We start from the raw sequence: 20,117 nt of genomic DNA on the forward strand, positions 1-20,117 counted from the left end.
GGAGTAGGAAGAGATAATAAAATAAAAACAGAAGAAGAAGAAGTGGACACAGTGAAAATGCTAGCTTATCTATCACAGTCTTAATTAACCCAGGGACAGCACAAACAAAGACAGACTCACACGGGGAATTGCAGAGTGGATTGGCTGGAAGGAGGAATGGGAAGGCCCAGGCCACTTTAGGCGTCGAGGTCCGGCTCCAGGAGTCGACTCGCGTTCTTGGCGGGAAAACTTGGTGTCCAGCGGCGCGTATCGTTCACCGCGAGCAGATGGGCGCTTCGTGCTGGACTCCGGGCTCCTCAGCGCCACTTCACGCCACACTCAACGTCCTCCCCTTACGCAACTCAGCAACTCTCCAGCGCAACTCTCCTTCTTCAGCCACTCTTGAACCCTCTCACTCAACTCCTAGAACTTGACGCATGCGCACGCGTTTTATAGCGCGCCTCGACCTCTCTCCGCGAGCTCTCGGGGCACGCCTACCGGGTCGCTTACTGCCGTGCCGGTTGGCTCGCACGGCCTCCTTTGGCTCCGCCCTTGATGACGAGGGGCGGCCAACGCCCTGGATTCGGCCGCTCCTCCCCCTTCTTCTCCGAGCCCACCTCGTGGCTAATGGAGTCGCGGTGAAAACCGCCAAGCAGCTGCGGCGAAAACCACAAGCCCAAAGAACAGCGGAATGCAGCAAACCACGCAGAGGAATTTGTTAATGCGGCTGACAAAAGGGGGAGCCCATGGAGGTTCTGGGGAAATTGAAAGGGGATACTACCTTTGTTTGAATTCGATGCAATGCAGTGTTAACTAGTTGGAAACAGAGCCTTAACCTAATACACAGAATAAGGAAATAACTACCAACAAGGAGGAAATCTATGATTTGGCTATGTGATGGTATATGACCTAACTAAGGGACGCCCTTTGACCTTTATACACAACAACTGGAGGAAGGAGGGTGATATTTTACAATTTATTACACAATAAAAAAACACAATTCTCATATCCACAACACTGCACCCTCCTCCTCTTAGGCACGTCCCGGGCCTATTACTTTTACTTTTAGTGTGGCACGTAGGTGTAGTTCCCTCTACATTTAACCTGACCCTGAGTGTGACAGTTTTAAAACACAAATAAGTATGTCCCCCTGCTCCATTGCACCCTACCTAACAGACTCACGCCCACAGCTAACCGAATTTCGGAATGGTTTTCAAACTAAAACATGAACGATGGGGGAGCATTATTTACAGTTGACGCTATTTTATTTACAAAACGCAACCCAGGACCTGTGATTGTTCTTTTGGGGGGAAGACAGTCTGCCCTGCATCGACGCACCAGAAAGCACCAAAACACCATCAAGCACCACAAAGCACCCTTTGGTGCACAGTCATCACAGTTCATGAATAAAAATAAGGAAAAAAACCCTGTTGGTGGTCTCTTGCTCTTCGGCTCCCTCTGCTGGCTCGTGTCGTTTTTCCAGATGTTGTCTTTCTTCATTTTCTTACTGGCGGCCTATTTGGACATAATAAAAGTGCAGAAAACGTGTCCGTTTTTTATTTATGGCCCACAGGGCCGACTAGGGGTGGTTCACCTGTGTGGCATAGGTGCCCTGTGACCAAGGTCCACCAGCAAGATCTCGGGCCTTCATAGCCGGTTCCAGCAGAGGGGCCATGCCCCAACGCATGTGGTCCATCAGTGGTGCTCAGCCACAGACATGTGGTCCATAAGGTGGTGCATCGATGCAGACAGCTGGTTCCGGGAGTTTCGGGCGCACAATGGCGGACTCCCGCAAGCTCCCCTCGGCGCCCAGTGGCGCACAGTCCTCGTGTGGGAGACAAGGGGGGGAAAAAAGACAGGTGAGCGAGGGGTAAGGTCACAGGGGTACACATCAAACAAGGCAATGCAAGGTGAGGTGCGTTTGGAGACGGAGCGGAGAAAAGCTCGTCCCTACCGTACGTCACCCCCCCTGTCACCTACTCTACCCTTACCCCATATTTACAACAATCTACACATTTACAAATTCGTCACTAATGTCTCGTCTTCCCCATATTTCCCCTATACCAAATTCGTCTTCACTCCCACTAATCCAAAATTTGCCATCATCAATCCTCATGAGGAGGGAGAGATGGAACAACAAAGCACAATGTCACACCCACGTCATGATGCATCTCACAATCCAAAATATTTGCACAATAAAAATAATCAAAACATCCATGGCATGGTGTGGAGTAGCGTCACCTCAGGTGAGTGGATGTCGATGGTGCAAGGAGATTCTTAATCCTAACTATCCTCTAAATGACATTAACACACTTTACACTACCCGGGGTCTTTCCCCTGCCAATCCATTGGCAATCTTACTCTATGCGGTTTTAAGAACCAAATTCCCATTGACCAAACTGTGGTGCTTCATCAATTTGGGGTCTCACTCCCCCGAATCAACTCCCTGTGCCCTTGCACAATTTCAGGACTGGGTCGTGTGGCTCTCCCAGCAGGTCTACCCACCTGCACACCTCCACCACTGTAGTTGCCACCCGAGCTTACCTAGCTCCTCACCCTAACCTAACTAACTGGGGAAGGCCCCTCCTGGCTCTGCCACCCCACTCGGTGCCCCCTGGCACTGGGCTACCCGGGTCCGTCCTCCGGATCCTCGGGCCCCATCCACAACTACCGGCTCCCAGAGCCCACCTGCGGCCTCACCTGGCCGACATCCTCACAGTGGTGGAGTGTCCAAACCAACTACACACACTAACAGGCTACACGCCCAGCCATTTCCATAACACTAATGCACCCATCCAAATACCATTCTTCCACCACGCACCACAGATGCCAATATCCAACCACAATTTACCTATACCCTCTACCTAACACTTACACTACCCTCCCCGGGTATTTGTGATGGGGGTCCATCCTTCCCCCACTCACACCTTCACACTATCCACTCCACTCCATAGTTTCCATCATACTCACTCCACGACCATCCATTCCAATACTCCATATATTCCAGACCATTTATTCCATACACCTGTTCTCCATACACCTGTTCTTCATACCTGTTGTTGCACACCTGTGCAATCATACCTGGTGCCACCTGCACCCTCCTTCTTTCCTGGACCATTTGGTCAGCACAACTCATCACTATCACTCCCTCATACACTGCTCCACACACCTGTTCAGTTGCACACCTGTGCAATCACACCTGTTCCTTACACACTTTTCACAATACACTTCCAATCCTCAAACACACGGCATCATCTCATCTAACTACTCCCCTCTGAAACTTGCGCTTCCCAGTCGTCCCTTTAAACTATTGCGCTCCCTCGTCATTATCATCCACTCTAAACTACCTGCGTCCCCACTACAGGTGTCATTGTCACTACCTAATCTTAACGTCACCTAAGGTCATCTTCTAGGTCCCTACACATTATCCAAACCCTCCCTCGGCGAGCTTACACTGCCATAAACCCCATAAACTAGTGCTCCTTTGCCCCCGCTGTGAGGGATGGTGGATTGGCCATCCCATCACATGGGGCATCTCTTACTATAAATTTTGCTCGTCCAATTTCCACAAATCAAAAATTTTCCAATTACTGCCAATTCTACTCACTATTCTAAATTTCGTATCAAATCACTATCACTATTACCATCATCACAGTCCACTCACTAGTGCCTCTCGGTGCGCCAATTCACTTCCACAGCCCGGCTTCGTAAAGCCGAGCAATGAATGCGGGTTGTTTGGTGCCGGCGGCTGGATGCATCCGGCACTCGGTGCAGGGAAGGACGCTTACCCGGGCCGAGATCCCACGCACCACCTCGGCACGGGGCCATCCAATTGCCCGATCTCGACCTGCCGGAACGCCTCAACAAAAAGGGGTCGCCATGACGACCCTTCCTATCGGGCTGCCCGCTCCGCCTAGTGGAGCACGGACGCGGCCGTTCCAAACGCTGCCCAGCGTGGATCACATACGGCGGTCCTTTCGAACCTGCCGTGGTTCGGATCCCCGCTGGTCCTCGCGGCACGCTAAGCTGCCCGACACGCACCGAGGGCCCGATTCGGCTAAATGTCGTTCTAACCGCGAGATCTTGGAGATCAATTGAGATCTCGCGAGATCTTGGAGACGGCGGCAGGGATTTTCGAAGCTCCACACGGTCTCCACGTTTTTCGAAGTTAAGTCTGTTCACAATTGTATTTTGTCGAAACTGTATTTATCTTTCGGTGTGTGAAGTTATTGTGTGCAACTTTGGTTGTTTCTCGGTGTTTATCTTTCATAAATTGATCGTCTGTTTGCCGTGTCGCGAGCAAGGCCTTGTACAGTGTGCACTGTACAACCTTGAGGCTTTGTTTTTCTCTCAGTGGTCCGTCGTTTGTGATCCAATAACTTTCGTTCTCTGTATTCCCAGTCTTTTCACCCATACTTCCTTGTGTAAATCTCAACTCAAAAAAAAAAAAAAAAACATTTCCTTCTCTGTTCTCATTCGTTTATTCATTCTTATTCGTTCGTTCGTTCTTCGACCACGTGTTTCTCCCCCATTTCCCCAGATAGTTTTCACTCATTAACCTTCAATGTTTACACTTTCCCCTCAAGTTATGTATTCCGTCATATTTTATAACACCTTTTTCTTCTTCTTCTTTAAAAGGCTGCTTTCGACTTGCTCACCAAATCAATTCATCCCAAAAAAAATATCCATCTCCTATAGTGCCTTTTTTCTACATTCCCTAAACTCTCCTGCACTCCATCCTCCATCCAGCGTCCTTAAACGTATTTTTAACTCGAAGGTCACAAGAAACTCATTTTGCAATAAATGTTCGTTTCCCATAAATCGTACACTTTCAAAAATCCAATCTCACCCCTCCCCTCCAAATCTTCCCCATAACTCCTCCCCTCCAAATCTTCCCCATCACCCCTCCCCTCCAAATCTTCCCCATCACCCATCCCTTTCAAATCTCCCCCCTTGCCCCCTCCCTCCTAAACTACCCCCTCACCCCTCCCCGCCAAGACGCCCCCTCGCCCCTCCCCTCCTAGACTCCTGCCTCACCCCTCCCCTCCAAATCTCCCCCATATCCCATCCCTTTCAAATCCCTCCCCTTGTCCCTTCCCTCCCAAACTCCCCCCTCACCCCTCCCCTTCAAATCTCCCCACCCTCATTGCTTCTCAATTTCCCCCCTCTCACTCCCCCTCCTCAAAGCGTCCTCCCCGCTTCTTCCCCCTTCAAACTCTCACCTCCATCTCCCCCAACCTTCTGCCTCGCTCTTCCCCCTCCTCAAATAACACCTCATTGTGGCTCACCCAATCACCATCAAACCTTTTGTCCGCCCCATCCTTCCCTTTCTCCGAGCTATTCTGAAATCTCTGACACACCTTCAACAGCTCTCCCTACCTCTTCCACCTCTTCCACATCTTACCCTACCCCTCCTCCCCCCTGTTCTGTATCTGATGCTCCCCCTTCCTCTTCATTAACGGTATGGACGTCAAACATCCGGGGCCTTCGTTCAAACTTACTGATCTCTCCATACAGGTTGCTTCTGTCAAACCAGACGTGATCTGCTTAACAGAAACTTTCCTCCTTTATGATGTCTCTGATTCCATAGTATCTCTCCCGGGCTACTCCCTCCTCCGGTATGATAGACCTGAGCCTCGTCCTGGAGGCGGGGTTGCTATCTTTATCAAAAACTCTCTTCCTCACTCGCCCTGCACTGCACTCTCTCCACCTCACCCCCAGGAATACCTCTGGCTACGGCTTCCCCTTCGCTCCCACCTCTTGTTCATATGTGTGTTGTACCGTCCACCAAACAGTGATGACTCCATCTACATCTCGCTGTCTGATGATATGGACCAACTTCTATCTACTCATCCCAACTCTCTCTTCCTCATATGTGGTGATTTCAACTGTCATCATGCCAGTTGGCTGGGTGTGGGTACCTCTCTCACCAGCCATGGCTCCTCAGCAAAGGACTTCTGCGACTCACTGGGACTGACACAATCTGTCAATTTCCCGACCCGGATCTCAGTCAACGGAACATCTTCTCTTCTGGACTTGGTTATGACTAACTTCCCTGAAAATGTCTGCTGCTCTTCTTCTGCTCCGATCGGATCATCTGATCATGTCCTTGTTAAAGTGGACATCTCTCTGACCATCCTCAGGGAGCCTGCTCAGCGTCGACGAGTCTGGCATTTCACTCAGGCCAACTGGCACGGTCTTCAAGCAGCCATCAATCATCTGGACTGGTCTCCCATCTCTACCACCTCTGACATCAACTCATCCTGGGAATTCTTCCAAAGTAAATTGCTCTCTCTCATGCACAGATTTATCCCATCTCGTCTTCAGTTGTCATACCCTTCCTCCCGTCCATGGTACACGGAATCTTGTGGTGAGGCTGTTGCCCAGAAACAACTTGCCTTCGTCTCCTGGAAAGCAAATCCAACGGAAGGAAATCTCATTTCCTTTCACAAAGCCCGAAACAAGTGTGTGTCCACCCTCAGGAGAGCCAGGAAACAATATCTCTCCGTTCTCAAGACCGAACTCTCTTATCTGTCTCCCTCTTCCAAATCCTGGTGGCGTCTGGTCAAATCCGTTTCTGGTGTTTGTTCCCCCTCCATCCCCTCCCTTACCTCAAACGGCTACACAGCTGACTCCGCACGTGAAAAAGCTGAATGCCTCAACTCTGTGTTTGCCTCTAAATCTTGTGTCCCAAACCCATCCCTCTCGGTACCCACCATACCCAGTCGTACCCTGCTGCTCCTGGACTCCGTGTCCTTTCCTCCTGACAAGGTGGAAAAGTTTCTGTCAACCCTCGACTCTGATTCTGCAACTGGACCCGACGGCATCAGCCCACGGGTCCTAAAATCCTGCTCTGCTGCTCTATCTCACCCTCTCTCTGTTCTCTTCACCCTCTCTTTTGCTCAAGGTCAACTGCCATCTGCTTGGAAATCAGCCAACATCACCGCTTTGCACAAAAAAGGTGCAAAAACAGATCCTAGCAACTACAGACCAATCAGCCTTCTCCCAATTATCAGCAAAGTCATGGAATCCATCATTGCTTCTGATATGAAATCTTTCCTCTTCTCCAATGGCTTGATCTCTGATCATCAATTTGGTTTCAGACCAGGTCACTCTACTCTGGACATGCTGCTTCTGCTGTCTCAACAATGGATGGAGGTCCTCAATGCCAAACAGGAAATTAGAGCTGTCTCCCTCGACATATCACGTGCCTTCGACACGGTCTGGCACCCCGCTCTGCTCACCAAACTCTCCTCCTTTGGTATCCATGGAAATCTCCACGCATGGCTGGCGGACTTCCTCTCTAATCGTCGTCAACGTGTGGCCCTGAATGGGTTTCTCTCATCTCCTCTTCCTGTTCAGGCTGGAGTTCCCCAAGGCAGTGTTCTGGGCCCCGTGCTTTTTCTGGTCTTCATCAATGATCTCTCTGACTCTCTCGAAAATCCTCTCTATCTCTTTGCTGACGACTCCACTCTCTGCCGCTCCATTCCTCTTCCCTCAGATCGGCAGTCTGCTGCCTCCTCACTCTCTGAAGACCTGGACAAAATCACAGACTGGTCAAACAAGTGGAACATGTCTTTCAATCCTGACAAATCTCACACTCTTACTATGTCTCTCCGAAAAGATCGACTGGACAACCCTCCCATCTACTTTCTCAACAATCCTCTCCAAGAAGTTCTGTCGCTCAAGATTTTGGGTCTCACTATCTGCCATGATCTTTCTTGGGAAAACCACATTTCCAAGCTGGCCTCCAAAGCCAGTCGCCGACTGGGCATCCTCCGTCGTGCGAAGTCCTTCCTCGGCACACCTGAGCTCCTCACCACATACAAGGCTTTCATCCGCAGCTCAATGGAATACTGTTCTCCCCTATGGGCCGGTGCTCCTGCCTCACACCTAGCTCGGCTTCACGCTGTTGAAACCAAAGCTTTCAGAATTATTGGAATCTCCCGCGATGAAGCTATCTCTGAGGGCCTTTCACTCACTCACCGCAGGCAGGTAGGTGGTCTTTCTGTCTTCTACCGACTCCTCTCCGGCCTTGCACCCCCAGCTCTCTCTGTGCTCTGTCCCCCAAATATTCCTACAGGTCGCACAAGATCTGCCAGCAACCCTCTGATGGTTAAACTGCCGAAATCTCGGCTCTCCGCTCACCTTCACTCTTTCATTCCTCTTTTCTCCCGCCTCTGGAACAAACTCCCTCACTCCCTTCAATCCCACTCCTCCCTCCAGGTCTTTAAAACAGCTGTTCACCACCATCTCTTATCTTCCCCCATCCAAAACCTTGATCTTTTCTACCCCCGCTAATTCACCCCTGATCCACCTTGTTTGAAATTCCAACTTCTTTCCTGGAAGTCCTGGCAGTGTCCATATGTTTTATACCTCTCCCACTGCCCCCTTCCCACGCCCCCCCCCCCCCCAAAGCCCTCGCCCTCTCTCAGATCTCTCGATGTCTCCATGTCTCTCGGTCCCTGCTCTCAAATGTTGTGTTTGTGTCCTTCCCCCTCTCTCCCCATCTTGTCTACCGCTCCCTATGTTATATGTTTTATGTGTCGGTTTGTCTTTCTGTGTAATTAATGTTCGCTCTTTCACGAGCCTCGATCTTGTATACAAAAAAAAAAAAAAAAAAAAAAAAAAAAAAAAAAAAAAAAAAAAAAAAACACAACCCGGTTACCGCCAATGCCTCACCTGCATGCTTACACGCATACGCTACCCCTTTCACCCTCACTGAGCTCGATGCTCCAACGCCGCCCGTACACCCCGCGTGCTTCGTTATTGCACTCGTTCTTTCGCTCACAGACTTGGTCACACACCTGACCACCGAACACCTTTGCACACACTCGTCGTTCGCACACCTCACCAACACACCTCTTCGCGCCCCCTCCTCGGTCACCTCCTCTGTGACAATCACAGGTGTGCTCTCACTCGCACACCCAACCACGTGCCTCACGACCAACGCCAGCATGCATTCCCATACGCGTTCTACCATTCCAGGTGTGCATCCCTCCATTCCAGGTGTACATCCTCTCTCACCTGTCACAACCAACTCACGCTCCGTGTCACTCTCACTACTTTCACCACCACTCTTGACAGCGCACTCACCCTTACTCTCGACAGCGCACTCTTTCCTCATGCACCTGTCCGTTACACACCTTTCTCGTGCACCTTCTTGCGCACACTCTCCCGTTACATCCTCTGTAACACTCACCACAGGCGTGCATTCTCACTTACTCTTGACAGCGCACTCTTTCCCCATGCACCTGTCCATTACACACCTTTCTCGCGCATCCTCTTGCGCACACTCTCCCGTTACACCCTCTGTAACACTCACCACAGGTGTGCATTCTTCCTTACTTTTGACAGCGCACTCTTTCCCCATGCACCCGTCCGTTACACACCTTTCTCGCGCATCCTCTTGCGCACACTCTCCCGTTACACCCTCTGTAACACTCACCACAGGTGTGCATTCTTCCTTACTTTTGACAGCGCACTCTTTCCCCATGCACCCGTCCGTTACACACCTTCCTCGCGCACCCTCTTTCGCACACTCTCCCGTTACTTCCTCCGTAACACTCACCACACCGCGCTTCCATGTGCTCCCTCGCACACGCGCTACGACCAACTCACTCTCGACAGCACACTCACTCCTCAGCGCGCACTTTTTCCTCACACACCCGAGTCGGACATTCTCGCACACCTCCTCCTTCGCACACCGTACCTGTCGCACACTTCAACAACGGCCTCTCACGAACACCCGGATCCAAATCAACCCCCAAGCCGACTGAAGCTCCCCTCACATCATGTACATTTCCACGTATATCGCCACTCACCTTGGCACCTCGTCTCCGCACCTCTTCCGCCACCTGCAAACTCTTTATTTGGTTAGTGAACACATCATCATGATTTGAACACAGACCTTGCACATACTCCATCACTTCCTCCTTTATTTCCTGTTTAGTTTCCCTTCGTCTTTTCTTAATTTCACTCACCCCTTCTTCCACCTCCTCTAATTTTTCCTTTACCTCCTTCATCTCCCGGTGCGCCCCCTCTATCTCTTCCTCTAACGCCACTTTAACCGTTTCTATGTGCGTCCTCACCTCTCGGTCCTTCGTCTCCATTACTTCTGTCACCTCTTCCAACTTCTTCGTCAACCCCTCATGTACCATCTGACATTCCTTCTGTGTCGCTATTAATTCATTTTTTATGTCCTTTTGTGTCGCTTTTAACCCCCCGATTATTGCAGTGTTCTTTTCCACTTGGTCCACGAGTTCCTTTTGTCCCACCGTCAGCTGTTCTACTCCCCTCGTCAGACCCTCTATTCCCCCTTGTAACCTCGCCGTATTATTCCTCACCTCTTTCTCCATACGCTTTTCACCTCGCTTTACCTCCTCGCATACCCCCGAGACCTCCTCACTTACACCTCGTCGTATCTCCTCTTTCATCTCCTCCCTCTCTTTTGTAGATGCCACCCTCATCTGTCCCAATTCATCCCTCTGAGCATCCAGTTTGGTTTCTACCCCGATTTTCACCTCCTCTATCTGCTCTCCCATTTGTTTAATTTCTCGGGCGGATTGCTCCCCTATTTCCCGCAATTTGCCTTCCATTCTATCTTCTAGCCCCCTCAACCCATTTTTCACCCCCTCTAACATTCTCCTGGGCAGCCATTCTATTTTCCACCCCCGTTAACCCATTCTTTACCTCTTTTATCCCGTTGTCTAATCCCTCAAATTTAGCTTCTAGCCGTTCCCCCATTTCTCCCATTTTGCCCCCCATTTCTCCCATTTTGCCCCCCATTTGGCCCCCCAATCGCTCACTATCAGCCCTCGCTTCGTCCCTCATTCGCTCACTATCAGCCCTCGCTTCGTCCCTCATTGCCCCCATTTGCTCACAATGAGCATCCATCCGGTTCCCCATTTGCTCACTATTCTTCTCCATAAGGGCCTTCATTTGTATCATAAAAAGGTTCAAATCCACCGGTGGCGCTGCTACGGTCGCGGGCGCGGCAAAATTTGGTGCCGCTACACCCACGTGTGCGAGGATGCCATTTTGTGCGCCTGATACCTCCTCAACCACCTCCTCCATATACATTTCCCCGAGGTCCTGGGTCGATTCTACCCCATCTATCTCTCCCACCGGCATCCCGTCGCCTTGACCAGCCATGGCGCGATTTCAAAATTCGGGTTTTGTAAAACAAAAGCAATTTCGGTACTTTGTAATTTTGAGCGCGTTAAACACTTCAGGTCCGAATCCCACTCCTGACACCAATTGTTACGGCCCGCGGATAAGATGTTGTTTGCCGAGCGGAGGCACCGCGTCCTAACAGTTACCCCGATTCACCCAAACGTTGGCCCGATCGCGCCACAGCTATTCAATGTGGAAAACTCTAAAGCGACCGAATGTAAAGAGGAAGAAGAAGAAGACGTACGGAGGAATAACAGGTTTTATTTATTATTTTCACAAGCCAAAGCAAAGAGAGCAGTTGGTTATATACAGAAAATGGAAGGAGCAGGCACACAGTGAAATCTTTAGCTTACCTATACAAGCTTAATTAATAAACCCCAGGACAACGTTAAAGACAGACGGACGATCACACTTACACGGGGAAATGCAGGCAGGAATGAATGGCTTGGAGATGGGTGGCTTTTAGAGGCAAGGAAGGTTCAGCGGGTACTGGGCACGGTCGGGCCAGAAGGCACCGCCGTCAAGAAGCCGAGCTTTGGTCCCAAACTGCGCGGGCGAAGTTCCTTTCTCTGTACTGCTGCCTCGTGCGCTCCTTGCGTTGCTCCGGTCCGCTTTTCCTGCAGCGCGGCACGTTTCACGGCGGCTCGGTCACACCTGCTCGTCTCCAGCGCATCTCCTGGACCCATCTCCGTAAAAGCTCATCTCGTATCTCCTTGGGAGCGTCCCGCGGCGGGTTATATAGGCCCCGCCCTTCACCCTTTTCGAACCTTCCCCAAACGTTCTCTCTCCGCCCTCTCAAGCCAAACCCCTTGTTCTGGGTTGGATGAGCGGGGCCGACTTACTCCTCCCCTCTATGACGAGGTGGAGACCCGCCTTTCTTCTTCGGCGTTACCTCGTGCGTAATGGAGTCAAATGCAGCACAGTGGACGGCAGATGGAAATGCAGCAAAGTGCCTAAAGAGGCAATTGCAGCTAAGTGCAAACCTGGCACTTGGAAGCTGCCATGGGGCGTCGGAGGGCCTACTCTTATTTAATTCGGTGCAATGAAGAGTCAAACTAGTGGGAAACACATCCTTAGCCTACACGGAGAATAAGGGACTAACTATTTAAAAGGATATATCGTGTCCTGTGTGTAGGTTTATGGAATTAACTAAGAGGACGAGCTGCGACCATTCTTTACATTACGAGGGTCAGTTACACACAACAAAACCATACTTTTCACATTCGTTACACTTTCTCAAAATTGTTACACTTCTCAAATCCGTTACACTTCTCAAATTCGTTACAATATATATATATATATATATATATATATATATATATATATATATATATATATATATATATATATATATATATATATATATATATAAATATATATATATATATATATATATATATATATATAAATATATATATATAAATATATATATATATATATATATAAATATATATATATAAATATATATATATATATATATATATATATATATATATATATATATATATATATATATACATATATATATATATCTTATTATAATAGAGCAAACGTGTACGTCTGTTTGTTTGTATGTATGTTTATATGCGACTAAAACGTCTTCTTCTTCTTCAAAAAAATTAACACCCTCTTAATTACGTTTAGACTGCTGAGACCCCTCAGACATTTGATGACCCTTTAAGTCCCCCAAGAACCCTGACGACCCAAAATACCCTTAAAGACCCGAAGTATCCAAAATACCCGAAGACCCCAAAACACCCTGAAGACCCAAAATACCCTGAAGACCCTTAAAGACCCTGAAGACCCAAAATACCCTGAAGACCCAAAAGACAACAAAATGATCAAAGATGCCTATCCCTCTGAAATGACGTGTGGTGAGGCACACGTTGTGCGCTAGTACCTCCTTAGACTTTGATTTTCTTAGTGCCGTGAACAAACTTCGGTACATCACTGGTGATGAAGGTTGTGATCAAGTTTCATCGATATAGTGTGCGTAGTTTCAGGGGAAAAAGCAAGTTCCTATTTTGGGGGGTCAAACCTGGATCCACTTTCACCCTGGTCCTTAGTTAAATCCCCTTAGACCCCTATTTTTTTTTAATGCTGTGAACAAATGTTAGTCACAATACAACAAATATAATTTGTGCCAAATTTGGTCGCAATCCCATCAGTGGTTTCGGAGAAGACGTTTCAAGTGTTTACGGACTGACGGATGGACGGACAACGCGCCATCGCATAAGCTCCCATGAACTTCGTTCCAGGTGAGCTAAAAATAAGTACTGTGGAACCTCAACATTCGTGGGGGATACATTCTTGAAAAATGCCATGAATGTCGAATCCGAGAATGTGTTTCAATGGGAAAAAGGGTGATAGGTTCCTGGCAGTTTGGGATTCATTTGGGAAAAATTAAAAATCCCGTGAAAAACCACAGATATGGGAAACACAAGGCCGCGAATGTCGAAGCAGGTCAGAAAAACCGTGAATATGCCTGTGAAAACTGCGAATACATGAATCATGGGGCCGCAAATGTAGAAGCAGGTCGCATTTTATCAACCACGAATACGCGGGGTGCGTAAATGTTGGGATCGCAAATGTCAAGGTCTGACAGTATTTATATTTATATTTGCACTGCGTTCAATTTTTTTTTTTGGAATGTCCCATGCCCCATGCATTCTTTATTTACACGAATGACAATTTAGATGTTGCACAAATAACTTTTGTCAATGTCCACTGAGTAGATTTGTTGTCGGGATCTGTAGCAACGTATATGGATGGTCTGGTATAATTAAAGTCATTGATGTTCAAATAATAGGCCTGTACGCTGTACAGTGTCCTATATTTGTGTTTTTTTTATAGATTGTAAATTGTCCTTTGGTGGGGGCAGTTTAATAGCTGAAAGTTATTTGGATGGCAAATGGCCCAGATTCACAAGAGGCATTGAGGTATTATCATATCTCTTCCTCCTTGCCTGTTAGGATAAAGAGGCTGGCAGTCAAGTGAAAAGCCCTGGAAAGGTTCGAAGCCGTACACGGCGGTATCTTCACCCAGCTTTAGCAGCACATCGACTTGCACCGAGCAAGTACTGCAAGATAATCGCAGGTATGTGCTCTCTTGCTACAATAACATGGAAATGCAACATTAATTGTTTTCATGGTATGTCAATATCCTTTTGACACTATCATTGGGTAGTACACATGGAGCATCTCTTGGGTACATATGCCATTGAAATTGTTTTTAGGAAGTATTAATACTGTATGTGAGGTTAACATGGGGTGCATTGGGACACCATCTCCACATCTATTCTTGGTGAATGAATGGTAAACCCCAACATATTTGCACCTAATATCATTAACCAAGAAAAGCTGTGAGAGACGTCCAAATGCATCCTTTCTCCCAACAGATCCATATTTTTCCTACATCCTCAAATTATGCACAATTTGTATTGCATTTGTTTTTTGACTTTTTATTTCCACGTACAACATACACCCCCCACCCCTTTGAATCCCAACTTTCCTTTAAAACATTGTTAAATATTTTCTCCCCTCCTCTTCTGAATTCCCAAACCCTCCATTTTCTTCCACAATCTACTCTTTTGCCTTCCTTCTCTTACCTTCTGATGTAACCACGTCCTTGCTTCCTTAATATGAACATTGTTCCTGATGAGGCAAAGTGTTTCACCTCTTGTCAACCACACGAGGTGTTTCATTTGGTCAAAGTAATCTTACCAACAAGTTGTTTGACTTCATAAGCAAATGCAAACAGATTGCAATGTCAGCGTTATAATATATCCTGCAGTTTTTAGTATGAGCAAAAGGAGTGCCCGATTAATCTATGCGATAGTGTTCGAGGTAATAAGATGTGTGATGATAAAGTTGACATGGTTAACCGATTTGAGACCACTGCGCAGGACAATGCCCTTTATCAACATGGTTCATCCATTTATTTTCATAGAAAATTTTTAAATAGAAAGTTTGGCATTCAGGACCATTATACTCAATTTTATACGTAATTTTTGATTTCATCTCTCTTAGTGGAATCTTAGCTTTTCCTTTGTTTCTTCCTCTAGGTTGCCGTTTTGTAATTCTTGTCATCCATCAGTTAGTTGTCCATTCTTCTTGCGATGCCTACCTCCCTCCATTCCATCTTTTTTTGAGTGTTTCCGAAATGTCATTGCATGTAAATTTCTGTCTGATCCATTGGCTTCTCTTCCTGTTCCAAGACAACATCATTCCATGGCCCTTGCGTGGGATCAATTTTGATTTTGATTTTTTTTTTGGAACAATAAAGTACAAACATTAAATAATATATTTGTAATGTGTTACAGAAAATAAACTGGATATTAAGCCCTGATAGAATTAGCAAATAAAGGTGGAAACATTAAAGCAGATAAAGAGGAAAAACAAGAAAATCAAAAACTTTTGCAATTAGGAGACCAGGAAACATTGCCATTGATTACACAAACAGCAATTACACAGCAAACAAGAAGGTGTTGAATGTGAAGGCTCGAATGTCCACGCACACATGTGGCGCTGCAGTATTTGCAATCCTATCAGCACGGAGATGCCAAATCAGAAAGAAGGCCTCAATAGCCTCGAGGTTTGATTATCCATCTCATAACTGAAAGACACAGGTTTAAATCACACATCCTAAATTAAGAATGTTTTTTTTTGTGCTGTATTGTCATTGCTAAGGAGGTTGCACCTGTAAAAGCTTCAGCTTTGGGTAGTGTATAAATAATAAACAAATAAGTAACATCAGACCAATAAATATGAGTGAAACCTTTGGTTTGGAGTTATAATAACGAATATTATGTGACTTGGTGAGGTTAATCACGAGTAAGTAATTAAATTAATATATGAGTTCCGGTTGTCGGCGACTAAACCAACACCCCTCAGTGGCTTTGTTAGTGGGGAGGGTGACTGTGACACCCTGCCAGGATTAAAAACAACACCTGGCAAAGGGTGGATGAGCTCCCATAGAGAGCCAACGGCCATCCAGAAAGGAGATGGTGTCTCCTAAAAAACACCCATCCGGTTTGGACCGGCTAAAGTCATACGAAAGACTTAAAAAATGGTACGTGCTGCTTCCTTGCTTGAAAAGGATAGAGCACGGAAAATCCCCATTGGTTGGCATCCTTGGGGAGGACGAAATTCCTCTTGAGGAAATTCCCCGCTGAGTACGGCGAGAAAAGTAGCGCCTTGTTATGACGTCGCTGGTACCGAGTATCCCAGAAAGCGACGGTAGTGACGGCATTTCCCCCAAGCTCAGTGGCTTTGTTAAGTGTTTGTCTCGTCATTATGTCATTGTGTGTGTGTGTGTGTGTGTGTGTGTATGTGTGTGTGTGTGTGTGTGTGTGTGTGTGTGTGTGTGTTGTTGTTGTTTTTTTTGTTTTGTTTTTATGTAGAAGGCTCCAGGCACGGATTATGTGGTCCACATCGAGGCCAGACCTGAATAAAAGAGCTGCATTGACAGAAAAGTAAAGAAGGAGAGAATAGTCTCAGAGTTTTTGAGAAAGCAGAAAATCTGCTTTTTGAAAAGGGGAGGATCATAAGTGTTTGGAAAGACATGTGAAGGTAAAGAGTTCCAGAGTTTGGCAGTGGAGGGGAAGAATCAAACATCATAACGGACCACCCTTGAGTTGCCAATGGCCACACAATAATCATGCGATGTAGTGGTTTGTCGAGTATTCCGTGGTCTCGCTAATGGCGGAGGTATACAGGCAGCAAGTTATTGGGAGCAGAAACCGAAGTAATATCTGTAGAAAAGAGAAAGAGAGCCAACTTTGCGACGTAATTTGAGCGGGTCAAGTTTTGAGGTCAGATTGGGAGAGTTGATGAGTCGAATTACTTTTAATTCAATTCTGTCTCGTGTGTGTGTGTGTGTGTGTGTGTGTGTGTGTGTGTGTGTGTGTGTGTGTGTGTGTGTGTGTGTGTGTGTGTGTGTGTGTCAGCTCCACGACGAGCCTTAGCCCATGAAAATAATATATTTTTTATAATAGCATTACAAACGAGAGAACTCATAGAACATGTTACCCCACACAGTGTTCAGGTATATACTTCAATTTAAATTTTAAAAATAATGCTTTTAAAGTTTGTTTTAAAAATTCTGGAAATTTAATGCTGTTGAAGCAATCTTATACACCACCTTATTTAACATGTCCAAGTACTGCAAAACTGAGGTTATTGGAAGTGACAAGAAGGCAATTTGCATTCTACAGTGCTTAAGTATATACAGTCGGACCCCGCTATTCGTGGTGGATGCGTTCCTGGAAAATCCACGAATAGTGGGGCATTGTTTCAATGGAAAAAGGGGGGATAGGTTCCCGAGTCGCAAAAATCCGCGAATAGAGAGGACCAACCCGCGAACGGCGAGGCAAAATCCGCGAATGGTGATGCAAATCCTAAGAATGTCGAAGATAATCTGCGAAGCCGATGAAAGTCCCGGAAATGGCGAGACAAAACCTGCGAATGTCGACGAAAACCCACGAAGGTCGATGAAAATGCGCAAAGGTCAATTAAAATCCCGTGAATGTATGCCACGGTATGGTTTCAATGGGGAAAAGGGAAATGCGTTATAGGTTTCAGGCGGTTCTTGATTCATAGAGGAATTTTTTTTAAAGTTTAAAACGTTTTTGACCACATGATTACAGCTTCACAAAAAGTGCTTGCAAATAAATTTAAAAACCACAACATCAGTTACAGTACCATTTCCAATGTATTGAAGGAATGCGCTTACAGTTTATTATAAGTGCTAAACCATACCGTGCCGTGAAAGTAAAAAAAAACACAACACCATCATGTAACGTTTAAATTTTTTATTTTACAAACACAAGCAACATTCAAATGATGAAGATGATGATGTTGATGATGATGATGGTGATGAATTAAAATCCCATGAATTCCTCAAACTCTAAGCATGACCCAAATTATAGTCCTGCAATGAAGTGCACTGAGGGAGAGGCAGGAGAGTCAGCAGTTGAGGGTGTTGGTGAGGACGCTGGTGAGGTCATTGACAGGGCGGCAGGAGAGGAGGTTGCTGGTGGTGTTGAGGTGGATGGCGCAGGGTGAAAGAAATGGGTAATGGAGAGCTGCCTGGAAGATTGCCACAGGTTTTGATGCAGCTCTTTGTAGGGGAGAAGCAAATCACCCAAGCCCCTCTTGAACTTGAGGTACCTCTCCATGACTGTTTCAGCATCTTCCAACTTGTCGACAAGCACCTGCATGCCATGCAGCACCTCACCCAGGAGCTGGACTGAGGTTAGACCTCGGCACCTGTTTCTCATCACTGCCTGCCTCCTCCGTTTTAATGGCGTCCAACTCCTCTTCAGTGAAGTTGTCGCCATGTGAGGCATTGAGATCCTCCAACTCCTCGGGATGCGTGCCATCAAATCCTTCCCCTCCCAACTGCCGTGCCAACCCGACAATCACATGCCTCTTCTCAGTGTTATCGGGAAAGCCAGTAAAGTTTCTGACTGCCTGTGGCCACAAGTTGTGCCAGCACACGTTGATGGTGGAGGCTCTCACCTCATCCAGCCACTCCTTGATCATGCCGATGCAGTGGGCAATGTTGAAATCCTTCCAACACTGCCTAATGGTCAGCCCTGGGTTGGACTCCATCGCATCAAAAATGCGGCGAAAGGTGCGACAGGTACAATACGTTTTAAACAATGAAATCACACCTTGGTCGAGTGTCTGGATGAGGGAGGTGGTGTTGGGTGGCAGGAAGATCACCTCGATGTTTTGGTGAGCCGCGTCCAGGTTCGGGGGGTGGCCAGGGGTATTGTCCAGCAGCAAGAGAACCTTGAACGCAAGGTTTTTGCCCACCATGTACCTCTCCACCTGAGGGACAAAACAATTATGGAACCATTCCAGGAAGCTTGCTGCTGTCACCCAGGCTTTCCTGTTGGCCCTCCAAACCACGGGCAGAGTTTACTTGTTCTTCAGGCAAGAGCACGCGGGTTCAGGGAATGGTACATGGGTTTCAACATGAGGTCCCCTTTTGCATTTGCACAGAGGAGAAGAGTCCCGATGCTGTCTCCTAGCGCTTTGAGATGAAAGTTCTCGTGGGCATCTTTTTCCAGAAGAGGCCGGTATCATCAGCATTGAACATCTGCTCTGGGAGGTATCACTTCTCTTCTATCAGCCTCGCTGGTTGAGCAGGGAACGCTCTTGCCGCCTCGTGGTCCACGGACGCACACTCACCTGAGAGCTTCACATTTTTGAGATGGTACAACTCCTTCAAACAATGGAACCATCCCCTGCTTGCAGTGAATGAAGTTGCGCTGCTTGTGCCATCTTCGCCCGACGCATCACTCGTGCTGGCATCACCCGCACCAGACAGATGATCATAAATTCGTTTGGCCTTTTCGCGAATGAGAGGTCCACTCAAAGCCTCTTGGTCATCGACGCATCTCCGGCACTGGTGTTGCGCTATGGCAAATGGGAGCCATTATTGAACGATGAGCAGAGCAAGTCAAAAACACAGGTCACAGCAATGGGATGAGAACAATGATCAAAATCGAGGACAATCTGTATATGAAGGATTGAGAGCATTGTGGGTATTGAGCCTATCTGCTAATTTCAATACGTAATCGATCTAATGAAGCGATTGCATTCTATAATTCGTGGGGTTGACATGTTTTCATCGCTGATGGAACTTCCCCCGAAGCGTTTTCATTGTCGAAGATCTCTGATGATGCTTTAAAGTAAATTGCAAACTGTAATCGATTTAATGAAGCGTTTGCATTCTATAATTTGCAGAGTTGACTTGTTTCCACATTTGGTGGGATATCCCGCCAAGCTCTTGATTATAGTCCAGCTAAAATTTGCGGCCGCAAAAGCCATGAAAATGCATATCACACAGCAGGTCATGTTTGCAGCTCGAAGAAGATGTTTTTTTTTGCGTATGTCCAGCTGCTTTTTGCATGGCTGGTAAAAGATGAGTTTTATAAATGTGTCAAGATAGCG

The 20,117-nt window shown here is 47.1% G+C and overlaps 1 protein-coding gene across 1 annotated transcript in view; it reads left to right on the top strand.

Annotated features, from left to right (window-relative positions):
• LOC144890841 (uncharacterized) overlaps positions 1-20,117 on the top strand; it is an 83,226-nt gene that overhangs the window by 35,368 nt on the left and 27,741 nt on the right. The window contains exon 5 of the mRNA XM_078772700.1: positions 14,127-14,250. Coding sequence (XP_078628826.1) covers positions 14,127-14,250 — 124 coding nt within the window. The remainder of the gene's footprint in view (positions 1-14,126; positions 14,251-20,117) is intronic.

This window comes from Myxine glutinosa, chromosome 2 (assembly GCF_964187855.1).
Source record: "Myxine glutinosa chromosome 2, kmMyxGlut1.1, whole genome shotgun sequence".
NCBI classification, from domain to species: Eukaryota; Metazoa; Chordata; class Myxini; order Myxiniformes; family Myxinidae; genus Myxine; species Myxine glutinosa.